This window comes from Lepisma saccharinum, chromosome 8, assembly GCF_977018435.1.
Source record: "Lepisma saccharinum chromosome 8, izLepSacc3.1, whole genome shotgun sequence".
NCBI classification, from domain to species: domain Eukaryota; kingdom Metazoa; phylum Arthropoda; class Insecta; order Zygentoma; family Lepismatidae; genus Lepisma; species Lepisma saccharinum.
In genome coordinates, this window is record NC_139236.1 from 31,032,137 (window position 1) to 31,045,532 (window position 13,396).

Consider the following 13,396-nt stretch of genomic DNA (forward strand, 5'->3'; position numbering starts at 1 on the left):
CTCATCTTCATCGTCACAATTAGCCGAAAGTGGCAGAAAAGTCACGCTAAGTAACAAAAATAAAACTTGGGCAGATTGATATGGTTTAGTTTATTTTACATCCCTTTTCAACCCCTCTGATTAATTGCAGGGATGAGTACCACAAATAAGGCTTTAATGTATCTTTGTGTTTGTCCTAGCATCCATTTGATCAGTTTATCATTCATCCTCGTTGTTGCGATTAAACCAAGAAATACAAAAGTGACTTAAATTACCTGGAATAGAAGGAAAGAAAATTTTGATGAAAAACAGTTTAACCCTAATTGTAATTTCAGCATGAGGCCCTGAAAACTGTAAAATCATGGTTACACTGTATCCAGGCACATGCTCATTTCTTTTTTAGGCTTCTTGTTGTTAGTGTAGTGTCAAATATGGTGTAAATTTCAGATTCTGTTTCCATTAATGCATACTTATTTCAGCTGATATTTTGACATCCAAGATATTTGTAACATACCTAATGTTTAGTGTAAAATGCATGTACGTTATATATTATCTTATTAGCATTGCATCTTTACTTTTAGGTCAGTAAGAACGTTGTATCCATGCAAATGCATGTGAACGAATACCTCAATTTGATTGGAATGTTGAAAAAGGAGAACCAAGAACTAAAGCAGCAGTTACAAGATGCTAATAAACGTGCAGAAGAACAGAAGAGTGCCCATCTGTCTTCTTACTCACCTGAATTCTGCAGCAAAGAGAGTGTTAAGTTACAAGATGAGCTGATGCAGTGCTTTCGTATAAAGAGAAGTTTTCATGGAAACATTCTAAAACTTGAGAGCAACGAGAGAATTTTCAACATGAAAATTATTTTGAAACAACAAACTGCAAAGCACTTGAATATTCTGTCTCGTCAGCCTAGGAAGTTGAAGATAGTAAGTTATCACCATATGTCAACTCATTAAAACAAATTTTCAATTAGGGCTAAGCCAGTGTTCGAATTGAAGTTGGAGGGGGAGCCAGGGAATTTCCCCCCTTCTACTTTCTTCATCCCCGGTTCTACATTTTTATTTTCATTCCCAACCATGGAAAGAAAATTCCCTCTTTCTGAATGTGTATTCTACTATTATTTGGGATGGCATGACAATCATTGCACTTCAGTTTTTTATATATTCTTTATTTTATATTCAGTCAAAACAACAAATATCAAAAGGATTTGTTCGAGAATGGACCATGCACTGGCATTTAATCAATCTGTGTTGGCTGTAATAAATAATTATCTGGCTCTTGTACATTTATTTTTGAGTCATGAGCTCAGTGCAGTTATCAATCGAAAAGAAAGATCAAGTGCAAAGGAATGCTAAAGAAGGTACCAACTTAGTTATTTGCAGTAGAACTTTGTTTTTCCCATGTATTAGATTTCCTCAAACAGTTTTCATTGCTTCTACAGAGTGCTAGTGTAATTACTGCATGACAGGAACTGGCTGTAGCAATAAAATCCCTAACTTCAATGAAAGAACACTCTGGCCCTCAGGGGACAGCCCCTGAACACTTCACCCACCTCCCGCCAGAATTATAATCTCCGCCTACACCAGGCCCTGGTCAACCGTGGATATCCCTCCATCCTGGTCACCAAGCAAATATCTCGAGCTGCCTCACATACCACTACCACCAAGAAACCTGCTGCCACCAACCCACCTGCACTCATCACCCAATATCATCCCCACCTCAACAAAATCAGGCACACACTGCACTCTCTTCTCCCAATTCTCCACAGTGATCCTGAAACCAAAAATATATTTCCGACAAAACCAGAGTGGTTTTCAAACGCCCCCCCCTCAACCTCCAAAACATCCTGGTCCACAACACTCCTTCACCACACATCCAACACCCCCCTGCCCATAAATGCAACTGCCCCAGGTGCAAGACCTGCCCCATCCTCATCACTTCACCCACCTGTCTTCTTACTCACCTGAATTCTGCAGCAAAGAGAGTGGAGAGTGCACTCTCCAGGTGCACACGGCCATTGGCAAATTTACCCTCCATCCCAAAGGGACCTGCCATGCCTCAAACCTTATCTACATCCTCACCTGCAACATCTGTGGTGATTTTTACCTGGGGGAAACATCAACGGCCCTCAACCTCCACATCAATAACCACCACTCCTCCACCCACAACCTGGACTTCACTGTCGACGTCCACACCAACCACCACAACATCAGTTTCAACGACTGCTTCTGGGTAGCGATTATCCATCTCCTACCCCAACCAGCCAACACCTCTGTTCGCAAAAGATGGAAGAGGGCCTATATATCGGCCATGAGTGCAACCACTCCACCTGTCTTGAACAAGGCCACCCTCCCTCCCTTCCAGCTCATCCCACACACTCACAGTTTATGACGAGCCTGGTGACGAAACAGTGTTTTTTTTCAAAAATTTTGAATTTTTCTACTGTCCGGTGAGTGTTTCCTTTTACCTTCTTTGATTTATATATATATATATATATATAAATATTCAATGTTTATGCCCTACTTTTCTTAAAAGTAAATCTCTAAATATGCAGCTTCTTTTGCATTGCTGTTTTCTGCAAACACGCATTTATTAAGGAGGTGAATAAACCAATTAGGTTCTTCAAGGGCCATTTGGCTGCACCACAGAGTTGCTTATGCAGTATCATCAGAAATATTACCAAGGTCACCCACCTGGAGTATCGAACGGGATTTTCCATGTTCACATTATTGTATTCAGAAATAATTTTGTCTAGGGGGAAATGTTTGAGACTTTGGCTATTTCTTATTGCAATATATAAAATTAGAATATATATTTCAGACACTCGATAAAATTGAGAGGACTATTCGTGGACTTGAAGCGAAAATACATAAGATAAAGGAGTTGAAGGCTGATCAGTGGCAGAAACACAAGGCGAATGAAGACAAAATTGCCGATTTGACAACAAAGTTGTGCGAGAATTTTGAGCTTCAAGCTACAAAAGTTGGAAACAAGATCATCAAAGAAATGTCACAGAATGTGTATGTAAGTACTGTTTCAAGTGAGACAAATTTAATGTGTTATGTATGAATGATATTTCCATATTTATGCGAGATGTAAGGTATGCCCAAATGAAAAGGAGACCTTTGCTGAAGCGGCGTTGTATCTAATCGAAGAAGGTAAATATGTTTGCCAATAGATGGCGAGGTGTTTGTCCGTAGCGAACGGCTTCGACTGCTGTTTCCTCAGTTGACGAGAGTCGCCACATGTGGCCAAGAAGACCCTCCACCTGCTGAGAGCATTTTAATGGGAATCCTCACACATCCTTCCTACTGCCCCGATATTTCCCCATGTGACTCCCATATCTTCAGCCCCCTTAAAACAATAAAACAATCACTGAAAGGTCAACGGTTCACTTGTGACGACTAAGTGCAGAACACCGTGTGGAAGCAAACCATGAGTTTCTACACTGAAGCCATCCACTCCCTTCCTACATGCTGGGATCAGTGCATCAATATCAATGGCAATTATATGTAGGTATCATGTTACACATTAACTGTAATTCACATATTATGTAATGAAAATATTCTGTAATATAATATTCTTTCGATATAACCGTAGTCTCCTTTCCATTTGGGCATACCTTATATTTACTAGATTTTTTCATGAAATTGCCTGTTTAATAAACTTTGTCCCATTCATTATGCAACTTTGTTCTTATGGTTTAATTTGTTTCATCATTAGAAATCCGACACGAACTTACTGTTTTCCCCTTTTCCACTTTGAAAATTCCATATTTACTCATGTACAGCATGTTTGAAAAAATAACTCCCTAGTTTTAATGTGTCCTAGAATCTGTACAAAGTGACATACAGTATTCTAGTTTGTGGTGTTTGATTCATCAACTCTCCAAGTTTGGCACCCTTGCAGTTGGTAGGTCTGCTTGACCTTGAGACGGCACCAGTGCTGTGTTTTTCCTTTTGTTCCCTCAGTTCAGTTCCGGCGTTCGTGTAGTGCAGAGCAACTCAGCAACAATGTGTACTCCGCAACAGAAAGCACAGTGTGTTATTTGGTTTGTGAAAACTGAGTCAGTTATAACAGTGCAACGTAATTTTAGACGTCAGTATGGTGGGGAACCACCTACAGCAAAAACTATCCGTCATTGGCTAAAGTCTTTCAAGGAAACCGGTAGTGTTTTAAAAGGTAAATCACCAGGTAGACCGAGAACTTCCGAAGATGTTGTTGAACAGATCCGTGTTTCGTGTGTTCGGAGCCCGAAGAAGTCATTGGCCAGACGTAGTCTACAATTAGGAGTGCCTAAAGGTACAGTGTATGTTGTTGTTCGTAAAAGACTAAAGTTGCGCGCCTACAAATTGCAACTGTTACATGAAGTGAAACCTACTGATAAAATCCAAAGGTATGAGTTTGTTGTTGACTTTCTACACAGAATTGATGATGATGACAATTTTTTACCAAACATTCTCTTTTCTGACGAGGCTACATTTCATGTCAGTTGAACAGTTAATCGTCATAATTGTAGAATTTGGGGGGCAGAGCATCCACATGAAGTTATTCAGCATCAACGTGACTCTCCCAAACTTAATGTCTGGTGCGGTTTGATGGAAGATCGTGTGGTTGGTCCTTTCATTTTTGTAGAAAAAACAATAAATGGGGACGTTTACCATGACATGTTGACAGAGTACGTCTTTCCCCAAATGGACGATATTGAGGCGGAAAAGGGGCTTGTGTTTTTCCAACAAGATGGCGCCCCACCTCATTACAGTAAACAGGTGTGTGCGGTTCTTAACACTCGCTTTCCAGGAAGGTGGATAGGCAGGGCTGGCCCAATACCTTGGCCACCACGAAGCCCAGACTTAACCCCACTGAACTTTTTCTTTTGGGGCCACATAAAAAATGTTGTGTACAGTGCTAGGATCAGAGACATCAATCATTTACGGGAAAGAATTGTCGCTGAGGTTGGGACAGTTACACCTGAAGTGTTGGTGAATACGTGGCGAGAAGTGGAATATCGTCTCGACGTGTGCAGGGCAACAAATGGATCCCACGTTGAGGTGTACTAACATTGAATAAAACTTGAAGGAATCCTCTTTCATGATATGTACTCATTGATGTAAGTTTTCATTACTTTCCCTATTAAATTTATACTTAAAACTAGGGAGTTCTTTTTCAAACACCCTGTATAATACACACTTTTTTCCAAAATTTTTGCCCAAAATTTTGTGATGCATATTTTGCAAGGAATAATTGGGACAGCCAACATTAAAACCATGCATGTCACTAGGTATAACATGTATTCGTATATATCAACAGATACAAATTACCAGGTTGGATTTCTTCATTAATAATGTTTTTTTTTTAAAAAAAAATACTAGAAAAGTGAAATTTTGCAACATGGAGAAAAGCCACTCCATTCTGACAGAACATGCACCGCACCTCCTGTCACACGGGATATGTGCAATATTTGTCAGGCCAGAAATAATAGGAAATAACTGCTGCAAATCTGTAACGTAATTTTGATCTCACTTTCTTCTACTAAAGAATAAATAAGGTGGTTGCAGAAGCAGGCTTGGCCTGGGTGGGCCCAGCCCAGTTTTTCCCATCCCCCCCCCCAGAAAAACCCACCTTGATAAAACCCAGTCAAAAAATGTTGTAAATTATTGCTTTAAATACTTATGAGGTTCTATGCTTGTCAATTGTTTTTTGGAAAACTTGAAAAGAAAAGGCTTAGCAGAGCATATAATACGAGGTGCATCCAGAAAGTAAGTTTCCCTATTTTTTTAAAAAAAAACCAACACAGTTTCAGGAAACAATTTATTGGCAACAGGTACAGCAAAGGTTCAGCTATTTTTCAACATAGCAACCACCAGAATTGAGACACTTGTCGTATCGTGGTATCAACTTTTGGATCCCACTGTTGTAGAACTCTGCTGCCTGAGAATGGAACCAGCGTGTGACAGAAGTCTTCAGCTCTTCGTCGTTGCCTAAACGCTCATCGGAGGACAGGAATTTCTTGAGGTGCAAGAAAACGTGAAAATCGCTGGGAGCCAGATCAGGACTGTAAGGTGGATGATCAAACAACTCCAGCCAAATTCCATCAAAACAGCTGCTGTGCGTCTGTTTGAATTTCTTCTTGACCGGAGATCCACTATGCCGCCAATGCATTGACTGCTGCTTGGTTTCCGGGGTGAAGTGCGAAATCCACGTCTCATCGCCCGTGACGATCCTGTCGAGGAAATCATCGCCGTCATCATGGTACCGTTGCAGGAATGTCAGTGCTGCTCCTGAACGTTTCATTTTGTGTTCGGGTGTCAGGTTTTTCGGCACCCACCTGGCACACAATTTTTTCAACAGCTGGCGCTGCGTGACAATCTCATGCAACACGGATCGCGATATCTGCGGAAAAAGGCTACTCAACTCCGTAATCGTGAAGCGACGGTTCTCTACGATGCGCTGCCGCACCAGCTCAACCAGATCATCAGTGATGAGGGAAGGATGCCCACTGCGCTCTTCATCATGGACACTTTGATGACCTTCTGAAAACTGCCGACACCAGCGACGCACCATCTGCTTACTCATAATGTTCGGCCCATAGACCTCACAGAGCTGACGATGAATGTCAATTGGCGCAATGCTTTGTGCATTCAGGAACTTTATCACCGACCGAACCTCGCATGCGGCGGGAGAAGGAATACGAGCTTCCACTTCGGACCACTGCTGCCTCGCTACTGGCGCCGGGCGGATCTGTCCGCCTAGCATATGATTGATACGTCTTAGCTCTGCTGCACATGCACAATTTACATGGCTCATTATGTTTACTTTCACGGGAAAAAAATAGGGAAACTTACTTTCTGGATGCACCTCGTACTAAAATTAATGAATGCAGTACAAGTCACAGTGGGTTTTTCAGACTCATTTCCTTAAATCATGCTAGAATATATATCCAAGAAACAAAAAAGAAAAAGTATCAGAATTATAAAATGTTTGCATTGATTGATGCATCATAGTTGAACAAAGATTATAATTTTGAAATGTGGTAGCACTTTGGTTACACTGTTCTACGCACAGTTTGTTACAGAAATGAAAAGCACCCATTCTTTACTAATTTGAGGGGGCTGAAGCCAGAAGTGGAATTAAAAATGTTTGATCAGCTCTCATTTTGGGTGGGGGGAGATTGGGCACACTTTGGTGCTTCGACGCCCACTTTGGGAACCAATGACTTACGCTATAGTTTGACAATAAATGTTTTGTGTTTGGTGAATGTTGGGAACGAAATTGGGAATCGCTAATGTTTTGATCATGGAAAATGACATTTTCAATGCCATATATTTTGGAGGATGGATAAGGTATTCCATTTGGACGAAATCAGCCAGACAATTAAATATGGCAGACTTATAATGTGGCATGGTTAATACGCGGAGGAGGTTATGCTTGAAAAATCCAGAAATATAATGCTTAAACACAACTGTGATAAACTGTGAACAAACTGTATTGAAGCAGATTAAAAACCTTGCATTGTGTAGTATTTTTGGATAATTTAATTGCTTATTGCAGCTTATAAGGAAATGAAATAAATTAGATAAAAATGTGTTTGTGCTGTAGCATATTTAATTTCAACATTGGCACAATACTGCATTCACAAAATAATTTGTTTCATAAACTCAAGTTCAGAATGGAATATTCACTAATAGTATTAACTAAAAATGTACTACATATTGAAAAACATATACTTTAACATGCTTAAATTTGAGTATCATTACAGGGGGAAGAAGGTAGCAAACCTGATTGACAAACAGGTCTGTAGATAGTTAGTTATTTTTTTTTCTGGGAAGAAAGGTTCTGGCACTATTCAAGTTGACTGGTTATGTTACTGTGTTTGTTAACACGTTGACTGCCATTAGACCCAAAAGTGGGTCTCAAGTATCGTCATTCATGAAGCCGTGATACCAACTTGTGTGTCTCACCTCAGCAATTGCTTCAGGCCATGATACCCCTATATGGGTTTCACTTGTCATTTGCTAACATGATCAAAGATATTGTTTTGACTCCAGAATGTTACACTATACTCGTAGCCTGGCCCTAGATACCAACAGGCGATTACAACAATGGCGTACAAATGTCTGTAACATTGTAGTAATAAACCTAGTGTTCTGTGATTATTTATGATGACTTTATTTTGTTGATTTTCAATACAACAATCGATGCATTTTTTAATGCGTTGTTGTTTGACATTTATGTATTTCAGGCAAGAATTAAACAAAGAAGGAGAAAAATAAAGAAAGAAGAAGAAAATAAGACTATATTCGGTGTGATTGAACGTGTAGATTGCATTTCGTGCAATATTTTATGGGAGAAGCACTTCTGTTGTTGTATGTTCTGGTGACAATGTATGAACAAGAAACAGAAAATATGCATCCAACACTGGACGAGCTTGATAGTTCAGGTGTTTGAAGTTCGTTATTTGAAGAAACCAAGTCATTTACAAAAGAAAAGTGAGACACAGAAATGGCTCTCATGGCCCTCTGATCAAAATTATCTTCTCCAGGCCACGATACCCAAAACTGGGTCTGAAATTTAAATTGAATTTTCAACGGTTTTTTGGATTGTTTTGAAATTTCGTGTGCTTCACAGATCTAATGACACCAACTTGATCCATTTTCACATATTGCTTTTACTTGGCCCCATGATGTCATTCAGACAATCTGGCCTTGGCAGTCAACGTGTTGTGTTCATCATAACAAATACTCAAAATTGTGTTATGTACATGAACTCCCAAGTATATACACAAACACATATATGAATTTCTCTTGTTTGATTGATTTGGTTTATTTTACTTTGCTTTCTGCCATTTTTGACTAATCGCGAAGATGAGAATTTAGTGATGAAATCATGAAGATGTGATTCGAACCCAGGATCTCTGGTGTCATAGGCATTTCTCTTATTAAAATAATATGTTATTAGTTCTCACCTGTAATAAGGTGCAAGTATGGAGAACTGTTGTGTACTGCCAGAAAAAAAAGCACTGGTTGTAACATATTTTGTAGTCTGATTGTTGGATACATCAAAGTATGTGCCGGCTCAGGGAATGCAACCCAGAAAACTGATCACAAAACAACAGCATTAACTATTTCACAATGGAGGAAGAGTAGAATCAAATTGTTGGACAAATATTTTAGAACCGAATATGTGAACATAAATATTAAATTGTTTTTGATTCAGTCAACTAAAACAATACAAATAGAAAATTACGATAAATTGCTACCGGGGTAAAAATTTATTTTATTTTTAAAATATATATTTTGAAACTTAACCTGAAAAAACAACAATAAAACCCAGTTTTGTCTTGTGTTTTTGGGGGAGGGGGTATCTGAAAAAACTGAAAATACCCACCCACAATATTTCTCGGCGATAAACGCCAAGGTCACTGCCAATTCAATGTAAAAGCTCATAACACAGACCTTACCACTACAAAAGACACATAATTCTATCCCATACGACGAGAATTATTAAATATGATGGAAACTGAAATGCAAACACCTCAATTGTCACGTTTAAAGGTAAGAAGAACCTTTATGGTTCGCCTTCAATTGTTGTTTTGGTAATGGAAAGCATATTCATATCGTTCAATGTGTGCTTTTCCTCTTAACAAGTGGAAATAGCAGACATTCGAGTGGTGTGCCCAGGATTTTCAAAGGAGGGGGGGGGGGGGTGGCAGTTATGTATAATTTTTAGTAGTCATTCCTGAAGTCCTCATTTTGCTATCTTTTCCTGCCTTTTCTTTCTTCTTTTTTTCAAACAATAATGAGCCTAAGCACAATTATGATCCTCACCACCCCTCCTTAAGAATGCCACTGGACACTCGGAACAATCTTGATGACTCCAGGAAAATTGTTTAAATGATAATAAACACCCCTTTTTGGACTTAGAGGTGGATGCACCTTCAGCCCAAAAAGCCATCTGGCTATGCCAGGCCATTATTCAACGTAAGAGACGCTCACATTACGCTTCTAATACTAATGGTGAGTTACATACTCAAGCAAACTTATCATTTCAGTTACGGGGGTTGAACTGGACCTCTATATTGTCAATGGTGACCTAATATCTTCAGGTCAATTGCAATCTGCTGCTAAGAAATAGAGAGACAGACTCAAGTCTTGAGAGATAGAAAATTAAGCAGCGAGTGGACTTTATTCACTGAAAATTTGTCACTCAATGAAATGCCGATTCAAGCACTGTATAGCTACATTGTATACCCTGCGTGGTGGAATTGGGGCTACTGGTACCTAAGGGCAAAGGGAAAATTGCCTTTGGGTTTAATATCCTGAGTTTTTGGGCCCCTTGAAGTGGGAAATTTATCTCAGATCTTATTCCAATCTAATACTGAGGCTTGGGGGCCCCCTTGGAAATATTTGGGGGGAAGTTACATTTTAAATATCGCGTAATATTACTGGTAATAAAAAGGTCATAAATTATCAAGTTTGTTTAGATATTGTGTAACAATAAGGCATCGACTGGTAGAGCAACTGAACCTTTCTACTGGATTCATAACTGTAGACGATTGGCACACTACACTACTATTACAAAAATCACGTAACTGTAAAGGTATGAGATGAGGGAAGCTTCCTATCGATTGCCATCCATGAGCAAGTAACTTAATTCTGAATTTCGGAGGAGACCCATAATGTCAAGTTGTGCGGGTCCCTCTGGCTGAGACAACACACCACTGCTTATTATCGCAGATGTCCTCATATATGTTACTGGGAACCAACATTCTGTTTTGTAAATCCATTTTTTAAATAAGCGACAGTAACTGGTGAATTTCTGGGATTATATGAAACTTCAGGATCACAGAAAGAGAACATAGCGGGGCCCCTACAGCTCGGCCCCCCTCCCGCATTGCGGTTGTTGCGGGGGCATCTGCTACGCCACTGCTTTGATGTCATTATTAAAAGGTGAACAGCTCCCAAGTTTTGGAAACGAAGGGGAGTTCTATTGTTTCGGCCAGAGAGTGGAATGTACGCTAGGCACTATGATTGAATATTGTCCATTTTCTTGGGTGATATAAATATCTGTATCATCAAATGTTGTATGGAGTGTGTAGTAAGGGATGATTTTTGTAGCAGTCAATTAACTTCAAACGATAACTTTTGAAAAATTGACTTGATTTACAAAGCCCCCCTGATAACCCATGAGCCCCCCCCCCCCCCCGGAGATCAATTCTGGCTACGGGCCTGGGATGGGGCTGAAAAGAAGGCCTGTTATGACCCAGACCTTCAAGAGTGGGGAAAAGTACAGGTCGTTGGACCTGTCTGCCTGTTCGGAAGTGTTTGGTTGTTCTCGGCACTGGCAGAGACCAGAGAGATTCGCACCATTCTGTGATGAGCTGGGCCAACGAACACCATAGGAAACTTGGCAGGAGGGTTCGGCGCAAGGGGTAGTACTGGGGCCTCATTTCGGTGTGCTAAGATTAGCGAATACCTTGCGTATTTCGAGCTGTTTCATGCTGTTGCTTGGCTTATTTCGTAGAAATATTTGAGTATTCTGACATATTATTTTTACTGCTTCTCTAAAAAATATAAAATGCAATATTTTCATTATTTTGCTTGGTCATCGCCGCATCTCCCGATGACCGGACACCTCACCTCTGATTGTAACATTCAATTTGTATTGCTTTATACCCTGTCCCAACTATCTCTGGAGAAGCGAACGAAATAAGTCTCTGCGCAAGTAGTAACACGAGATGGCTCTGCCAATGAACACCGGAGAGAGAAATGGATTGGCTGGAGGGGGCAAGCGACTGCAGTTACCAGCCTTCACAGCAGCATGTACTGCTCTGTCTCTGGTGCTCCCTTGCTCCAGATATAATTGTGACAAGGAATAGTTGACTGAATCAAAAACCATTTAACAATTCTGTTAACATAATCTGTTCTAAAATATTTGTGCAACAATTTGATTCCATTTTTCCAGGAGGGTGTAATATAGTTAATGCTGTTGCTTTGTGATCAGTGTTCAGGGTTGCATTCCCTGAGGAGGCACATACTCTGGTGTATCCAAGAATCAGACGACTGAGGGGTGGGGGTACAAAATATGTTATGACCAGTGTTTTTTTTTCTTTCTGATAGTCAACAACGGTACTCCATACTGGCATCTTATTATAGGTGAGGACTAATAAAATTTTATTCTAACAAGAGAAATGCCTACGATCTCAGAAGTCCTGGGTTCAAATCCCAGCCTGGGCATGGGTATTCTTTGTGTCCCTTCATCTATTTCATCATATCATCACTTGTTCTCATCTTTGCAATTAGCCAAATGTGGCAGAAAAGAGGAGTAAAATAAAGCAAATCAATCAATCGATCAGTGAAACAAACAAGAGAAATGTATGTGTGTGTGTGTGTGTGTGTGCTTGGATGTATCATCGTTTATGAACATTGCTATGATGAACATATTAACAAACAACATGGTAACATATCAACTTGAATAGTGCCGGAACCTTTCTTCCCAGAAAAAGAAGAAGCAATAACTGTAACTTTTTACAGACTTAATTTTATCAATCAGGTTTGGTACTTTCTTTCTCCATAATGATACTCACATTTAGGCATGTTAAAGTATATGTTTTTCAAGATTAAACACATTTTTAGTTACTACAATTAGAGAATATTCCATTCTGAACACTTCGCCAGCCGAGAGGCAGATTTGTTAGCACATCGTGCTACAATGCCAGGGGTCTTGGGTTCAAATCCCAGCCAGTGCATTGATGTTTGTGAGTGTCCATTCATCATATCATCACTCATCCCCATGTTCACAAATTATCCAAAAGTGGCACAAAAAGCGAAGTAAAATAAAGCAAATCAATGAAAACCATTCTGAACTTCAGTTTATAAAACACATTATTTTGTGAATGCAGTGTTGTGCCTATGTTGGAATGAATTATGCTACAGCTACAAACACGTTTTTTATCTCATTTATTTAATGTTTTAAATCTGCTTGAATACAGTTTGTTCACAGTTCATAACAGTTGTGTTTTCCCCATTATTTTTCTGGATGTTTCAAGCAAAAATACCAAATTATAAGTTTGCCATATTTAATTGTCTGGCTGATTTCATCCAAATGGAATACCTTATACATCTTCCAAAATATCTGACTGCTATGAGAATGGCAATTCCCATGGTCAAAACATTGGTGACCTCCAATTTGGTCCACAACGATCCCCAAACGTGCACTATATTTCAAATCATTTATTGTCAAATTATAGCTTAACCGAAGCCCTAAAATTCTAAAGTCTCTTTTCTTAATCTCCAAAAATGTAGTTTGGGCAGAGATTTGAAAGTGTCATCAGAATTTGGAATGTACCTCAGCATAAGAAAAATGATTATTTTATGTACAATCTTGAAATACCTTGAATGAATGCAAATGA

General features: G+C 39.5%; 1 protein-coding gene across 5 annotated transcripts in view; it reads left to right on the forward strand.

Annotated features, from left to right (window-relative positions):
- Klp67A (Kinesin-like protein at 67A) overlaps positions 1-13,396 on the forward strand; it is a 92,840-nt gene that overhangs the window by 31,033 nt on the left and 48,411 nt on the right. For all 5 annotated transcript variants that reach the window (XM_083126398.1, XM_083126396.1, XM_083126402.1 and 2 more), the window contains 2 exons: positions 561-911; positions 2,806-3,009. In XM_083126398.1, the coding sequence (XP_082982524.1) occupies positions 561-911; positions 2,806-3,009 (555 nt within the window). The remainder of the gene's footprint in view (positions 1-560; positions 912-2,805; positions 3,010-13,396) is intronic.